The sequence below is a fragment of the Coregonus clupeaformis genome, unplaced genomic scaffold, assembly GCF_020615455.1.
Source record: "Coregonus clupeaformis isolate EN_2021a unplaced genomic scaffold, ASM2061545v1 scaf3138, whole genome shotgun sequence".
In the NCBI taxonomy this organism is placed as follows: domain Eukaryota; kingdom Metazoa; phylum Chordata; class Actinopteri; order Salmoniformes; family Salmonidae; genus Coregonus; species Coregonus clupeaformis.
Window position 1 is genome coordinate 16,418 of NW_025536592.1, and position 18,582 is coordinate 34,999.

At 41.9% G+C, this 18,582-nt stretch overlaps 1 protein-coding gene across 1 annotated transcript; it reads left to right on the plus strand.

The window, feature by feature from the left end:
- Positions 1-383: 383 nt before the first annotated feature.
- On the plus strand, positions 384-18,080 carry LOC121551426 (nuclear pore complex protein Nup85-like). The gene is given in 20 exon segments (XM_041864069.2): positions 384-562; positions 857-950; positions 1,063-1,219; positions 1,428-1,498; positions 1,592-1,635; positions 1,875-1,944; positions 3,093-3,159; positions 3,161-3,212; positions 4,382-4,516; positions 4,672-4,794; positions 6,219-6,350; positions 9,252-9,358; positions 9,602-9,685; positions 9,988-10,053; positions 11,957-12,108; positions 12,369-12,486; positions 12,949-13,049; positions 14,104-14,255; positions 15,704-15,799; positions 16,268-18,080. Coding segments are annotated over 20 exon segments (1,953 nt in total). The 5' UTR covers positions 384-529; the 3' UTR covers positions 16,367-18,080.
- Positions 18,081-18,582: the final 502 nt, after the last annotated feature.

Consider the following 18,582-nt stretch of genomic DNA (forward strand, 5'->3'; position numbering starts at 1 on the left):
AAGTCCAGAATGGTGCAACATTGTAAAAATCCCATATTTGCCTATAATGCCATTGGAAACAGCCTACATGTTATAAGGAAAATGTAATTAGACAATAGATGTTTTAATTATTAACTAAATCTGCACATTGGGTTAAATAAATAACTGTTAGCATATAGTGCCCATTAGTTCTTACCACTTTGAGAAAATTAGTACCAAAACATTACGATTAATAGATATTCGTACTGGTTGATTTTATTCATTGGAATAATATATTCTCATGTTGACATTACTTGTCAAATTGAATACTGACTAATTGTGTCCCCTTTGGTGCAAGCTTTGATAGAGAAGACGCATTCACATTTCTAGTCAGGCACGACACAGAATTTCCCTATGACGTCAGACATGCGCACGCTTTGGGGTCCTTCAGCTGAATGGTTGAGGCGCCTAATTTCTGTATTATATTATTTGAAATGTCAGTATTTGTATCGCTAGTGCACTAAGTTATATTTATTGATTCGCCTTATTGATTTGAGTAAAGTGGGTGGTAATGGAGGAGGTAGATGTGGAGCCGACAACTACTGTAAGTACCGCTCGTGCTCTGTTGTTGTGGAATCAAAATGTGTCCAGGGCAGGCTATAGTATGCAGTTAGTTAGCTAGCTAACGTTAGTTCGCTAACTAGCTAACAATTCATTCAAACGTCTCTGAGCTCAAGTGTCCACAATAATACTGGCAGCACTGCACAATGTTGAATTGTCATTTGCGATGACTGGTTTCAGTGGGTTGAAAGGTACTGGCAGCAAGGCAGAATAATCTCTAGACGGTTAACTACCTAGCTAGGTCAACATAAACTAACGAGACTTTTCTCGCTTTCAGCCTATCCCTGGGATCGACAGCAACCAAAAACACTTGGGATTTGTGTGGGGTCCTGGAGATATCCTGGTTTATGAGACCATTTACAAAGCATCAGGTAGAATGAGAGTTGAACATATAACTTGGCAGTAAAGCCATGACTCAAATCATGTCAAAGTACAAAGCATCCTCCTCTCTAACTAACTCACTCTCCCTGTGCATCTCTTCAGGTGGATCTGCAGGGGGTTGTCCCTTCGTCCATGAGGTCAGGAAAGATGAGGACATCTATTCCCCTATTTTGCGTAAACTCTTCAATGAGTCCCATCACATCTTTGTTGGTCTGCAGAGGATCAGAGAGGATCTGCCCAGCAAGAACAAGAAACCCCAGTAAGGCTGGGATAGGCTACTTTCTCTTTTAATTCAAACTAGGGCTCTTAGTTTTCCTTTGTCATGTGGTCAGGAAAAACTCCTGGTTCTAAATATTACCAAACAGTGGTGATGTGTGTGACTTGATCTCATAGTAATCAAAAGGTTTTGCATTGTAATAGGTACACTCAAATTGCTAAGCATTTATCAATTTCACGTATTTATTCAGGTTCGTCAGTATTAGCAAGAACTACAGGTCTGTGATTCGAGCATGCATGGAGGAACTCCAGCAAGTCGCAGGTATAGTATATGGCAACATTTCAACAATCAAATGTTTAACTATGCAGTTCATAGACAGACTTAAGTAGCATGCTATTTCCCCTCACTTTGCAGTTTCTACACAAGATGCAGCGTTGGCTACACAGTATGGAAATCAGGTAGAGTACTTGTCTGCGCCTATTCAGATCCAGACTAACCACTTACTCTCATGTCAAGAGAACATAACCGAAGTAATCTTTGATAACATTTAATCAGCAAACGTGAGAAAAAGTATCCTGAATCGAAGATGTAGTGAACACTTTTGTGATGTTATACAACTCATAGACTGTCTTAGTGTATAATAATATATCATAGTGATTTCCTTGGCACGACTCTTCTCTCCTGTTTTTCATGACAGGTGTCAATCCTGCTGGCAGTAGAGCTGATCTGGAACCTTTGTGAAGTGTTGTTCATCGATGCAGCTCCAGGTAGCGTCTATATTTTGTGTGTCAACTGTGACGTTGCTTTGGACACAGAAGCATCCTCTAGGTGTGAACCATAGAGCTAGATAGAAGACTCATCTTTGTATCTGTGCCATTACAGCGTCTGTGACAGCAGGGTCAGCGCCATTGAGGCGAACTCAATTTTAAAGTAGTCAATTATCTTCTTTTTCATTGGCTGATTGCTCCCACAGGGGTCACGTTAACGCAGGATTCTGCATTTTTCACACAGAAGGGGAAATATAAAACGCAGGGAAAAAATTGTGCGGCGTTTTGTAAACGCAGATCTAAAATGCTTCTTATTGTAAATTCTGCTAGGCATCAGTCAGGGTTTGCTCCAAATCATGATTGTAAAAGGTGCTTCAGTTCCACTTCTCCACTCGGATGAAACATATTTGCTCTCGTCATTGGATCATCGGCGCTCAGACTGATGTGTAGGCTACTTTTCTCCGGTACTTTCCTCCAGTGTAGTTTTTCTCCAGTAGCAAGTTAAAATGCAAAGTAGTGGAGGGTCTAAGGCACTGCATTGCAGTGCTAATGTGCAACGTGAGCACGGGAGATAATGTGCAGCGACAACGATAAAATGCGGCAGAGGCCAGAAGAGTTGCAACCCAGGTTGGGGTAAGGGGGAGAAAGATAAATAAATAAAAAAAATTATTCACTAATGAAGTAAATGATAAAATGAATGAAAGAAATATGATGGCCATGCATAGTTTTAGCAAAAAATACCTTGCTTTTTCATTGTAAGCTAATTTACTTATGTCTGGCTGCTAGCCAAATAGCGTTGCACTTCTGTTGTCATCTGATGAAAATGTTTTTCTGGTGAATGTGTTGCACTAATGTATTTTGTGTAAAGAAAAACTACACTTGCAAGCCCCTGGTCACTCCATTGAAGCCAAAAAACACTGTTGACTTTCAATATGAATGAAAATGAAAATGCAGATTTCTGAAAGCTAACGCGACCCCTGTCCCAACTCGTATGAATCCCCACCCAGTTGACTACTTTTAAATGGTGGAAGCCCTCAATGGCAATGTCCATGCTAAAAGGGGTTATATCCATGATGAGTCATCAATCTCTGTGGTGTGAACAGAACATAATATTTTCTGCACCCTGTTTTTTGTATGTGACCCTCCAGCTGGCTCCCTGCTGCTCCACCTGCTCGACTGGGTGAGGCTGCACAAGGCTGACGTGGATGAGAAGGCCGGAGGTGCTTGCGAGTGAGAGCCCCGCAGAGCACCAGGCCTACTGGGACGTGGTACGTACACATACACCCCTCTCCTGTCTCTGTCTGCCTTTTAAAACTTTTATTGGCACAGTGCGCACATACGTCAGACCGATTTTGTCTTTGACCGGGCTCTACAGTGCGACCATTTTACTCACAAATGCGCCTATAAATAGATGTGTGCGAACTGCAAAAGTAATGTATGAGCATGTGATTTATAGTGAACAAATTGCTGCCGTTTTTGTTTCATAGCTGGTAGCTAATCACACAAAGATCTAAGAATCCCATATAGCTTTCCCACCTCGAGCAGCAACAGTGCCTGGGGCGCACTGTGAGTGAAGTGCTGAAAGATACATATTTTGAAGCGCACAGCGTAGAAGTTCGTTGATTTCACTTGAAAGTCTACTAAAGTGGCTATTTACATAGTTTTGTTCACACGCTATGTGGTTTTTCAATGTTAGAGCTTTGCTCAACTGCTAGCGAAGAGACACGTCAGAGAATCTCAAAGGGGCAGCTGAACATTGTTGTCTCGCCTAAATGACTCAAATATTTGTGGGTACACTGTAATTGATTGAGCATGGAACACTCCAAAAAACGTTTTATTCATTTCACTTTATTAATTTCTTATCATAAAAACACTTCCTCAAATACTTTCATTGTGCTCCTTAATTTCTTTGTGTTCTCCTACATTTTTCTACTTACGAACACATGTGCTCCTTGTAAAAAAAATGTCAGCGTAGAGCCCTGTTTGATCAAAACGTCTTTAGTGGATCCTCAAGATCTCTAGTGGAATTTTGAGGTGAAATTGCCTTCAAATGGATGGACTTGGATCTCCATGATTGCTTCCAATGTGGTTGAAATAAACTGTCATTGATATACTATGTATTTTATCTGTGCAGACTTTCTTTGCCCAGTTTAACTCCTATAACTTATGTCTATTGTGTAATAACTGCTATTTATGTGTACAATGTTGGTAGCTCAGTTGGTAGAGCATGGCGCTTGCAACGCCAGGGTTGTGGGTTCGATTCCCTCGGGGGGCCAGTATGAAAATGTATGCACTCACTAACTGTAAGTCGCTCTGGATAAGAGCGTCTGCTAAATGATTTAAATGTAATGTAAAAGATATGTTTATTTGTGTACTAGTCTATGCAGATATTCTTTCTCCCCTATTGAACCACACTGTCCCCTCTGTGTGTCTCCAGGTGATCAGCTACGTGCTGCAGGGCCGGATGGACGAGGCCAGGCAGGTCCTGGTGAAACAGGCAGCTCTGCAGCCTGCAGCCAGGGCCATGTTCAAACTGCTGGACAACCTGCTCAAGAAGATGCCCATCTTCAATGTACATAATGCATTTCTATCTGAACGTTTCAACCTCCTGAACAGCACCAAGTTTTAACCACAGAATCAAGTAGAACACGTATATTATATAGAACATATTATATGTATATCTATGGTTGTAACTCTACCTCTCTCCTCTGTGACATCCTACTGTAGCCTGGTGAGACTCAGACCCTGACAGAGTTTGATGTAAAGTGGAGACACTGGCGCGAGGAGGTAGACCGCTGTCTCCAGGACCAGTCCTTCGCCAGCAACCCCCACCTGGAGGTTATCTGTAAGGTCAGTGGCAGTGCCCAATACCTGCCCTGGCACACTATACCTGCATCTGTGTGGTGATCAGTAGAGCTAGGTAACAGGTATACACTGAATGTACAAAACATTAGGAATATTGAGTTGCACCCACTTTTGCCCTCAGAACAGTCTCAATTCGTTGGGGCATGGACTCTACAAGGTGTCCAAAGCATTCCACAGGGGTGCTGGCCCATGTTGACTCCAATGCTTCCCACAGTTGTGTCAAGTTGGTTGGATGTCCTTTGGGTGGTGGACCATTCTTGATACACACGGGAAACTGTTGAGTGTGAAAAACCCAGCAGCGTTGCAGTTCTTGACACACTCAAACTGGTGCGCCTGGCACCTACTACCATACCCCGTTCAAAGGCACTTAAATCTTTTGTCTTGCCCATTCACCCTCTGAATGGCACACATACACAATCCATGTCTCAATTGTCTCAAGGCTTAAAAATCCTTCTTTAACCTGTTTCCTCCCCTTCATCTACACTGACTGAAGTGGATTTACCAGGTGACATCAATAAGGGATCATAGCTTTCACCTGGTCAGTCTATGTCATGGAAAGAGCCTAATGTTTTGTACACTCAGTGTAGGTACCTGTAGTACATTTAGAGTCCATGCTTTGGCTCTGTACCTGCATCTGTGTGAGCGTGAACTGTAAAGGAGCCAAAATGATCTGTCTTGTTGGTGCTATCTGTCTCTTCCATCTGCTATCCATATGTTCCACCTGTTGATCCATTCATTCATCCATCCATGGTTTATCCATACCCTCCTAGTTATCCATCCATGGTTTATCCATGCCCTCCTAATTATCCATCCATGGTTTATCCATACCCTCCTAGTTATCCATCCATGGTTTATCCATACCCTCCTAATTATCCATCCATGGTTTATCCATACCCTCCTAGTTATCCATCCATGGTTTGTCCATACCCTCCTAATTATCCATCCATGGTTTATCCATACCATCCTAATTATCCATCCATGGTTTATCCATGCCCTCCTTATTATCCATCCATGGTTTGTCCATACCCTCCTAATTATCCATCCATGGTTTATCCATACCCTCCTAATTATCCATCCATGGTTTATCCATGCCCTCCTAATTATCCATCCATGGTTTATCCATACCCTCCTAATTATCCATCCATGGTTTATCCATGCCCTCCTTATTATCCATCCATGGTTTATCCATACCCTCCTAATTATCCATCCATGGTTTATCCATACCCTCCTAATTATCCATCCATGGTTTATCCATACCCTCCTAATTATCCATCCATGGTTTATCCATGCCCTCCTAATTATCCATCCATGGTTTATCCATGCCCTCCTAATTATCCATCCATGGTTTGTCCATACCCTCCTAATTATCCATCCATGGTTTATCCATACCCTCCTAATTATCCATGTAGATCCTGGTTGGTGATGAGGATGTTCTCCTGGAGCACAAGGAGCTGCTGAGTACCTGGTATCACTTCCTGGTCACCAGACTGCTGTTCTCCCACCCCACTGTCAAGCCCACAGAGCTGCACTACTACGCACAGGTACTTACTACTACACTACACACTTACTACTGCGCACAGGTACTTACTACTACGCACAGGTACTTACTACTACGCACTGGTACTTACTACTACAAACTGGTACTTACTACTACACTATACACTTACTACTACACACTGGTACTTACTACTAAACACTGGTACTTACTACTACACTATACACTTACTACTACACACTGGTACTTACTACTACACACTGGTACTACCTACAGTGAGGGAAAAAAGTATTTGATCCCCTGCTGATTTTGTACGTTTGCCCACTGACAAAGACATGATCAGTCTATAATTTTAATGGTAGGTCTATTTGAACAGTGAGAGACAGAATAACAACAAAACAATCCAGAAAAACACATGTCAAAAATGTTATAAATTGATTTGCATTTTAATGAGGGAAATAAGTATTTGACCCCTCTGCAAAACATGACTTAGTACTTGGTGGCAAAACCCTTGTTAGCAGTCACAGAGGTCAGACGTTTCTTGTAGTTGGCCACCAGGTTTGCACACATCTCAGGAGGGATTTTGTCCCACTCCTCTTTGCAGATCTTCTCCAAGTCAGTAAGGTTTCCAGCCTGACGTTTGGCAACTCGAACCTTCAGCTCCCTCCACAGATGTTCTATGGGATTAAGGTCTGGAGACTGGCTAGGCCACTCCAGGACCTTAATGTGCTTCTTCTTGAGCCAGTCCTTTGTTGCTGTGTGGTTTGGGTCATTGTCATGCTGGAATACCCATCCACGACCCATTTTCAATGCCCTGGCTGAGGGAAGGAGGTTCTCACCCAAGATTTGACGGTACATGGCCCCGTCCATCGTCCCTTTGATGCGGTGAAGTTGTCCTTTCCCCTTAGCAGAAAAACACCCCCAAAGCATAATGTTTCCACCTCCATGTTTGACGGTGTGGATGGTGTTCTTAGGGTAATAGGCAGCATTCCTCCTCCTCCAAACATGGCGAGTTGAGTTGATGGCAAAGAGCTCGATTTTGGTCTCATCTGACCACAACACTTTCACCGAGTTCTCCTCTGAATCATTCAGATGTTCATTGGCAAACTTCAGACGGGCCTGTATATGTGCTTTCTTGAGCAGGGGGACCTTGCAGGCGCTGCAGGATTTCAGTTCTTCACGGCGTAGTGTGTTACCAATTGTTTTCTTGGTGACTATGGTCCCAGCTGCCTTGAGATCATTGACAAGATCCTCCCGTATAGTTCTGGGCTGATTCCTCACCGTTCTCATGATCATTGCAACTCCACGAGGTGAGATCTTGCATGGAGCCCCAGGACGAGGGAGATTGAGAGTTATTTTGTGTTTCTTCCATTTGCGAATAATCGCACCAACTGTTGTCACCTTCTCACCAAGCAGCTTGGCGATGGTCTTGTAGCCCATTCTAGCCTTGTGTAGGTCTACAATCTTGTCCCTGACATCCTTGGAGAGCTCTTTGGTCTTGGCCATGGTGGAGAGTTTGGAATCGGATTGATTGATTGCTTCTGTGGACAGGTGTCTTTTTATACAGGTAACAAACTGAGATTAGGAGCACTCCCTTTAAGAGTGTGCTCCTAATCTCAGCTCCTTACCTGTATAAAAGACACCTGGGAGACAGAAATCTTTCTGATTGAGAGGGGGTCAAATACTTATTTCCCTCATTAAAATGCAAATCAATTTATAACATTTTTTACATGCGTTTTTCTGGATTTTTTTGTTGTTATTCTGTCTCTCACTGTTCAAATAAACCTACCATTAAAATGATAGACTGATCATTTCTTTGTCAGTGGGAAAACGTACAAAATCAGCAGGGGATCAAATACTTTTTTCCCTCACTGTACCTCTTTAAGGAATACCTGGGATAGTATAAAAGTAATCCTTCTTCCCACCCCCACAAAAAAAAAAAATATAATAAAAACAAAAACAAACAAAAAACATATATATATATATATATATATATATATAAAACAAATGAAAATTAAAAATATACTCTAAAAATTAGAAAAATATATATTTTTAAAAATTGTAAAGTGGTTGTCCCACTGGCTATCATAAGGTGAATGCACCAATTTGTAAGTCGCTCTGGATAAGAGCGTCTGCTAAATGACGTAAATGTAAATGGTACTTACTACTACATTTACATTACATTTGTCATTTAGCAGACGCTATTATCCAGAGCGACTTACAGTTAGTGAATACACATATATATATTTTTATACTGGCCCCCCGTGGGAATCGAACCCACAACCCTGGCGTTGCAAACACCATGCTCTATCAACTGAGCTACGCACTGGTACTTACTACTACACACTGGTACTTACTACTACACTATACACTTACTACTACGCACTGGTACTTACTACTACACTATACACTTCAAATCAAATCAAATCAAATCTACTACGCACTGGTACTTACTACTACACTATACACTTACTACTACACATTGGTACTTACTACTACGCACTGGTACTTTCTACTACGCACTGGTACTCACTACTACGCACTGGTACTTACTACTACGCACTGGTACTTACTACTACGCACTGGTACTTTCTACTACGCACTGGTACTTTCTACTACGCACTGGTACTTTCTACTACGCACTGGTACTTACTACTACGCACTGGTACTTACTACTACGCACTGGTACTTTCTACTACGCACTGGTACTTTCTACTACGCACTGGTACTTTCTACTACGCACTGGTACTTTCTACTACGCACTGGTACTTACTACTACGCACTGGTACTTACTACTACGCACTGGTACTTTCTACTACGCACTGGTACTTTCTACTACGCACTGGTACTTAGTACTACACTATACATGATACAGAGTTGCACTAGTATGCCCTGGGACTTACCACAACACTATGAGTAAGTGTCCTGTCCTATGTGTGTGTTCCAGTCGAGCATGCACATGTTCCTGGACACGAGGAGTGTCCCAGAGCCCCTGGACAGCATCCTGCTGGCAGCCTTTGAGTTTGACATCCACCAGGTCATCAAGGACTGCAGGTGAGGAGGAGCGTCTGTTGACCATAGAAATACAGAAACCATAGTAATGCTATTTATACGGTATAGAACCCAGGAAGAGTAGCTGTGTTGTTGCTAAGGTAACAGTAACTGCTAATGGGGATAAGAGGAAATAAATGTGGGGGCTAGACACACAATGTGATTTTCCCTCTGTCTCTCCTCATGTAAACTACTGTTCAGTTTCATATGTTGTGATATTTATGACATGTTATTTGTGCTTTCCAGCATTGCTCTCAACAACTGGTGGTTTGTGGGGCATCTGACTGACCTGCTGGACCACTGTAAACTGCTCCAGTCTCACAACCTACAGTAAGCTAAGCACACCACTGTCCCACAAAGGGTTAACATTAACTGCCAAATGATACAAGCTTTCAATATTGTTCCAATGGTAACATTGATCATAATCATAGAAAGAGAAATTGGCGTGTTCAGCTCAAATGTTTGTAATAACCGGATTCAAAAGGCATACACATAAAGGAAGAACCCATACTCACTGAAATATTTTAATGTATTTTTTTAGCAGCTGAGGTCAGAGCAAACGGAGGCGTTTCGGTGGCAGACTTCATCAGCGTTGATCATAATAACATGTGTTCTCTGTTTGTGGCGATTAGTTTTGGCTCCAACCTGAGGGAGTTTCTACTGCTGGAATACGCCTCAGGACTGTTCACCCATCACAGGTGAGACAGACCACTCTTCTGGTTAGTATAGATTTGACTATATGCATAACTCCCAGTGCCAACATGTCTCTGTTTTTCTAATAGATAACTCCCACATACACTATCACGTCTGCAAAACTACACATGCAGATACACTGTGTCCAGCAGTTATCTTTCATAGAAAGAGAAGTGTTGTCGGCTAGACATACAGTGGGGAGAACAAGTATTTGATACACTGCCGATTTTGCAGGTTTTCCTACTTACAAAGCATGTAGAGGTCTGTAATTTTTATCATAGGTACACTTCAACTGTGAGAGACGGAATCTAAAACAAATATCCAGAAAATCACATTGTATGATTTTTAAGTAATTAATTTGCATTTTATTGCATGACATAAGTATTTGATACATCAGAAAAGCAGAACTTAATATTTGGTACAGAAACCTTTGTTTGCAATTACAGAGATCATACGTTTCCTGTAGGTCTTGACCAGGTTTGCACACACTGCAGCAGGGATTTTGGCCCACTCCTCCATACAGACCTTCTCCAGATCCTTCAGGTTTCAGGGCTGTCGCTGGGCAATACGGACTTTCAGCCCCCTCCAAAGATTTTCTATTGGGTTCAGGTCTGGAGACTGGCTAGGCCACTCCAGGACCTTGAGATGCTTCTTACGGAGCCACTCCTTAGTTGCCCTGGCTGTGTGTTTCGTGTCGTTGTCATGCTGGAAGACCCAGCCACAACCCATCTTCAATGCTCTTACTGAGGGAAGGAGGTTGTTGGCCAAGATCTCGCGATACATGGCCCCATCCATCCTCCCCTCAATACGGTGCAGTCGTCCTGTCCCCTTTACAGAATAGCATCCTCAAAGAATGATGTTTCCACCTCCATGCTTCACGGTTGGGATGGTGTTCTTGGGGTTGTACTCATCCTTCTTCTTCCTCCAAACACGGCGAGTGGAGTTTAGACCAAAAATCTCTATTTTTGTCTCATCAGACCACATGACCTTCTCCCATTCCTCCTCTGGATCATCCAGATGGTCATTGGCAAACTTCAGACGGGCCTGGACATGCGCTGGCTTGAGCAGGGGGACCTTGCGTGCGCTGCAGGATTTTAATCCATGGCGGCGTAGTGTGTTACTAATGGTTTTCTTTGAGACTGTGGTCCCAGCTCTCTTCAGGTCATTGACCAGGTCCTGCCCTGCCGTGTAGTTCTGGGCTGATCCCTCACCTTCCTCATGATCATTGATGCCCCACGAGGTGAGATCTTGCATGGAGCCCCAGACCGAGGGTGATTGACGTCATCTTGAACTTCTTCCATTTTCTAATAATTGCGCCAACAGTTGTTGCCTTCTCACCAAGCTGCTTGCCTATTGCCCTGTAGCCCATCCCAGCCTTGTGCAGGTCTACAATTGTATCCCTGATGTCCTTACACAGCTCTCTGGTCTTGGCCATTGTGGAGAGGTTGGAGTCTGTTTGATTGAGTGTGTGGACAGGTGTCTTTTATACAGGTAATGAGTTCAAACAGGCGCAGTTAATACAGGTAATGAGTGGAGAACAGGAGGGCTTCTTAAAGAAAAACTAACATGTCTGTGAGAGCCGGAATTCTTACTGGTTGGTAGGTGATTAAATACTTATGTCATGCAATAAAATGCAAATTAATTACTTAAAAATCATACAATGTGATTTTCTGGATTTTTGTTTTAGATTCCGTCTCTCACAGTTGAAGTGTACCTATGATAAAAATTACAGACCTCTACATGCTTTGTAAGTAGGAAAACCTGCAAAATCGGCAGTGTATCAAATACTTGTTCTCCCCACTGTATAGGTCTCTTCCCCTATTTGACCTCCTCCAGTGCTGCTCCTATTGGATGATTGGTTAAGCTGTGCATGATTAACAAGCTATTTCCTGTCTCTCTGGTCCTCAGCCTGTGGCAGCTGGCTGTGGACTACTTTGACCACTGTCCAGAGTTTGGCCGTGTGTACCTGGAGCTACAGATAGAGCGTGTTCCTCTGGACACGGAGCGCAAGGCCCTGAAGGTGATCAGGATCTGTGAGCAGAGGCAGATGCCTGAACAAGGTAGATATTATGGATATGCATACATGTACGTACGCACACATACTCGCATGCACACACACACTTTTCCAAAACAGTTGTCCATCTTACTCTCATGCATGAAGCTCTCACTGAGACTCACATTCAGTCTCACTCCCTTAGTCTCAACATGCACACTTACTAAAATGCACATGGAAAATACATACAAAATCCCCTGATTTGTCATGCCTGTTGTGGAGAACACCCCCTAACTCTTTGGTATAATGTCTCTCTCTGTGTTGCAGTGAGGAGCATCTGTAAGATCATGGCCAAGAAGGCCCTGAGGAACAACAGACTGGGCTCAGCTCTCTCCTGGAGCATCAGAGCCAAAGATGCCGCCTTCGCCACCCTCATATCAGAGAGGTACTGTATGTCTACAGGAGTTTTTACTGATCCTGACCATGTGACCTGTTCAGGAAAAACTCTGGGCCCTAATGGAAGGCTGTGTTTTTTTCCTGGACAGTCGTCGGCCTGTTCTTTAGAACTTTGAAAAAGCCTTCTTCCTTCCTCCTTTCCTTGATGTAACCACTGATCTAACATGAGTGGGTTGATGAAAGCTACATAGTGGAGTCACTGTATTAGATCTGTAATGACTTCAAGAAGGGCAGGAAAGATGTCCTCCCATGACATCTGCTTCCACAGCACTAGTAGTAGCTACCAGACCATTCTGTAGTCTCTCTCGCTCTCTCTTTGGGTTTAACCCAGTCTGTGTCTGTATCCTAGATATAGGTATACAGTATCTCTGTGGTCTATATATATATCTCTGTGGTCTATAGATATATCTCTATGGTCTAGAATTAGGTATATCTGTGGTCTGTATCTCAGGTTTCTCCAGGACTACTGCGCCAAAGGGACCTTCTCTGATCTGGACCTGATTGACAACCTGGGCCCAGCCATGCTGCTCAGTGACAGGCTTACTTTTCTAGGTATGGGGTGCAAACATGTACATACACAGACATGAAGCACAGTAAACACACACAACCAAACAGTCCTTGGCAGGGCTCTATGCTGACCTTTTATACAAGTAGCACGTTTGCGCCTAAGTTGAAAAATATAGGCGCACACAAAGAAATTTAGGAGCACAAATCAAAATATTTGAGGTAATAAAGCTAGAATCGTACATTTTTCTAGGCACACTGGTGCTCCTAAATAAAAATTCCAGGTCGCACAGCAAAATGTTTAGGCGCATATGTGAGTAAAATGGTTGCACTGTAGATCCCTGCTTGGTGTTGCTTGTTAACTTGAGATTCAGTCAGCCACATATCACTCACATGCCCCCACACACACACTGGATCAGACCCATAATGTATTTTGGCCTTTCTAGTAAATTATTTACTCTGACATAGGAGAAATGTGGTCCATATAAGGCTGCAGTCTGTGACTTAACGCTGCTGTAACAGCTGATGATAACCTACAGCTGGGGAAAATGTAACATGTAAGTGTAATGTCTCACTTTACAATTAGTCACTCATGAAGGCAGAACTAACTGTTCATTGACTATGATGTATGTAATGTTATCTCGTTCTTAAACATTCAAGTGGAACCACAGTGTATTTACATTTAGGCCAAAACAAGTTATACCAGTGCTGTAGCAAGTAGAATGAGAATTATCTTTCTAAACAATTCTACAGTGACCATATTGGGTGTTCCATCTGGCATCATGTTTGATTGATTGTTCTCACATCATTTCTCGGATTTTGGTGCATTTCTCAGTGTTAAATACTTGAAACCGTGGCATATTAATTTTACGCCATACTATGTCTGTGTAACCAATGATACCAATGAGAGAGCATCATGTGATTGTATCTGTTTGTTCAGTCTGTTCCCCTCCTGTCCTGGCTCATATTCATTAGGCACCATTTACGGAAGAAAACAGGATGACTACCTGAATATGTCCAATAAGAAACGCTCGTTACCGCTTTCCGTAGCTATTTATTTATTTTTGCTTTGTCCTGATGAATGTGATGCTGTTGTCTGCAGGGAAGTACCGTGAGTTCCACCGTCTGTATGGCGAGAAGCGTTTCTCGGACGCCGCCAAGCTCCTCCTCTCTCTGATGACGGCCAAGATCGCCCCCCGCTCCTTCTGGATGACTCTGCTGACCGACGCCCTGCCCCTGCTGGAGCAGAAAGAGGTCAGCTGGCCCACAGCATTAACTTCGACCCTTGACTTAACATTGAAATTAACTTTTTTGTATTTACGTAGTGTATAGCATATTCCATAGATTGAATTTCCCTTTTTTTGGTTTACTAACTAAATATGAATGGCAAGACATCTTTGCAATCTTAAAGCAAATTAATGTCATATTATTTATATATACACTACCGGTCAAAAGTTAGAGAACACCTACTCATTTTATTTTTTTTACTATTTTCTACATTGTAGAATAATAGTGAAGACATCAAAACTATGAAATAACACATATGGAATCATGTAGTAACTAAAAAAGTGTTAAACAAATCAAAATATATTTTATATTTGAGATTCTTCAAATAGCCACCCTTTGCCTTGATGACAGCTTTGCACACTCTTGGCATTCTCTCAACCAACTTCACCTGGAATGCTTTTCCAACAGTCTTGAAGGAGTTCCCACATATGCTGAGCACTTGTTGGCTGCTTTTCCTTCACTCTGCGGTCCAACTCATCCCAAACCATCTCAATTTGGTTGAGTTCGGGGGATTGTGGAGGCCAGGTCATCTGATGCAGCACTCCATCATGCTCCTTCTTGGTAAAATATCCCTTACACAGCCTGGAGGTGTGTTGGGTCATTGTCCTGTTGAAAAACAAATTATAGTCCCAGTAAGCCCAAACCAGATGGGATGGCGTATCGCTGCAGAATGCTGTGGTAGCCATGCTGGTTAAGTGTGCCTTGAATTCTAAATAAATCACAGACAGTGTCACCAGCAAAGCACCTCCACACCATCTCCTCCATGGTTCACGGTGGGAACCACATGTGGAGATCATCCGTTCACCTACTCTGCGTCTCACAAAGACACGGCTGTTGGAACCAAAAATCTCACATTTGGACAGATTTCCACCGGTCTAATGTCCATTGCTCGTGTTTTTTGGCCCAAGCAAGTCTCTTCTTCTAATTGGTGACCTTGTAGTGTTTTTTATACTTTTCCACGTTAAATAAGATTTGGTTCATGTGATCACCTAATCAGTACCTAATTCAGTAGAATGAGGTGTGCCTGTGTTGGAATTCAACAGACACTGGAATGGAATGGCTGTCATACATGTAGAGATGCTGATTTAAGAAATATTTGCAGTGGTCTCTTAATGTTTTCCACAGTATGTGTATGTGTATGTGTGTGTGTATATATAATCAAAAGATTTCAGTTAAGAGATCTCCTTACCTTATTGATTCCCATCAGATCTGTACCTCTGAATATATGCTCTTACCTTTGGCAGGTGGTTTTGTAGATGGTGCCTCTTCAGGCTAATAGCCTTTTACATTCACATTTACATTTTAGTCATTTAGCAGACGCTCTTATCCAGAGCGACTTACAGTTAGTGAGTGCATACATTTTTCATACTTTTGAAGCAGTCAGAAGGCTAAACTCTGGTGTTGTCCTCTTGTAGGTGATTTTCTCTGCTGATCAAACTCATGAGCTGATGTTCTGTCTAGAGGAGCTGACCTCATGGAAGAGTGTTCCCAACCCAGACAGACCCATGCAGGTAATGGGTTACACACACCCCCTTACCCTCTATCTAATGTCCGTTTCCCTTTCAATCTCCTAACACCCTTTTTTATAATATGCTCTCATCTCTACAGTTGCTTAGCCCAGGGCCAGAAAAGTGACCGTTGGTTTCATTAACATCAAGAATTATATAATTATGAGAAGGGCTTACAAATAAAATTTGACAAAAGGACTAATTAAAGGCAGAAAGGAACAGTTCGAGCGCGCAACAAAAAAAAGCTTTATTTATTTTTTTACAACTCCTTTCTACCTTGAATGAGTCCTTTTGGGAGATTCTTGGTCAGCCCGTGTCATGGGTTTTGTTATCGTTGTTGAGCAGCCCTCCTTTCCTTTGTTTGCTGAAGCACGAAGGCCCACCTGCACTATTACATCATCATTATTGAATATGGAATCACTAAAAACATTGAGGATGATCCATTAAATGTGTTTCCCTGTGCTTTTTCAGGATGAGGACATCGAGACGACCAAGATTGAGCTCCTGCGGCTAGCGCTAGCCCGTAACCTGGCCATGGCCATAGTGAAGGAGGGGACAGTGGAAGTTTGACCAACACTTAGACGAGCGCTTATCTTTTTCATTTTATACTGTACATAAACCAAATCTGATCAAAATGTGCTATTTGATAGACATTTTTTGATTCTGTGGAAATGCTTGACATGAACACTGTGGCTGGGATTCAAATTCAAGCACACTGCGCTGTCAACAATGTGCCTTTTTAAAGGCAATTTCCCTGACATTCGCTGAGATCGCATTCACAGTAAACCTTTAAGTCAACTTGTCGACAATGTGCCTTCGATTGAATCCCAGCCTTTTTTAGTTCATACAGTTGATTCCTAGCCTAAGGTATGAATAGAAAAGCAATGCCTTAACAACTTGTTAGAACAACAAAGACAAAATATTACAATCAGCTAAATTACACCAGATCAAAAGTATCCTTTAAAAGAAATACTTTAATTCGCCATGCAGCAAACAAATAGCACATGTAATACAGTATGTACAATCGTAAAACATCCTTCAAGACCTTTACACATCACATTGACCTCTACACATCTTCTGACTAGAGACGTTCTACAGACGATAAGTACACCTATGTACAGAGCTATTGTGCCTCTCACAATGCTACAAGCCAGGGACAACCAGAGAGAGGACAGGGGGCAAACTGGCTGCTTTCCAATTCCCTAACCTCCCCGAAGTGTTCACTTGCTCACTCATCCTTGTGGATTTAAAAGCAATGTATTAGTGCAAGCATGGGTTAGGAGTTTCCACCATATTCTCACATCCTTCCATTCCTTTTGAATCTGTTAGGATGAAGGTTAGCGAATCAACCTTTCACCATAGATGAAGTATGAAATCAGTGCCCTATTGTGGGCTCAATATTACTGGAAATGATTTTGACTCCTTGGTTTCACCTTCCTCCGTGTTAGTTCCAACTTGTGTCAGATTACGCTTTCAGTCAGTGTTAAGCTTGGTCAATTCAGTGATGCACTGAAATACTAAAACTGAAATAAATAAAACAATACATAATTCCAATACTGACAATGGAGAAAATAATATTACACATCCTAAAACTCAGGACTAACGGATATCTTAACTCTGACAGACAACTTCGAAAACTCCAAAACACCATGGCAAGCATCAGAGGGAGTATAAGAAGAACCCGTACATTAAACCAACTAAGGTTTGCATTTATGATCACAACTTACAGAAACATGCCAGGAGTAACCACAATATTGATTAGAGTGTTGCTAGGAAACCCAGTCATCAAAATAGTAGCTGTATATTCGTCTGTGGTAAGACCTAAAGATGGTCCAGCAAACCCATTAAATAACTAATATCATTGAGAAATACAATATACCTCACTTAAAAACAATGTCATAATAATCACCACAATTATGTCTAATAAGCATGATCACTGGATATGCACTGAAGAAATATTGAAACACCTGATGGAATCATGTTCGAGGCCTTTGTCAACAGCTAGCTAGCACCCACATCTAATCAACATAACTTCCTGTATCTTGACTCAAGTTTTAAGTCTGAGCTAACATACTAGCTAGCAAGTCCTCCGGATAAGATTCCCAGATTTCACCAAGTTCTATTCCAGTTATAGGACTAATCAATCATTTTTCCTAGTTATAAGCTCTGAATAATAATGTCCATTCTAGAATGCCCTTCTAGCCCATCAGAAACAAGCATTTAACAATGCTGTGATATATATATATATATATATATAATATATATATATACATACATACAGTACCAGTCAAAAGTTTGGACACCTACTCATTCAAGGATTTTTCTTTATTTTTACTATTTTCTACATTGTAGAACAATAGTGAAGACATCAAAACTATGAAATAACACATGAAATCATGTAAACAAATCAAAAAAATTTATATTTGAGATTCTTCAAAGCAGCCACACTTTGACTTGATGACAGCTTTGCACACTCTTGGCATTCTCTCAACCAGCTTCATGAGGTAGTCACCTGGAATGCATTTCAATGAACAGGTGTGCCTTGTTAAGTTAATTTGTGGAATTTCTTTCCTCCTTAATGCGTTTGAGCCTATCAGTTGTTGTGACATGGTAGGGGTGCTAAACAGAACATAGCCCTATTTGGTAAAAGACCAAGTCCATATTATGGCAAGAACAGCTCAAATAAGCAAAGAGAAACGACAGTCCATTATTACTTTAAGACATTTCAAGAACTTTGAAAGTTTCTTCAAGTGCAGTCGCAAAAACCATCAAGCACTATGATGAAA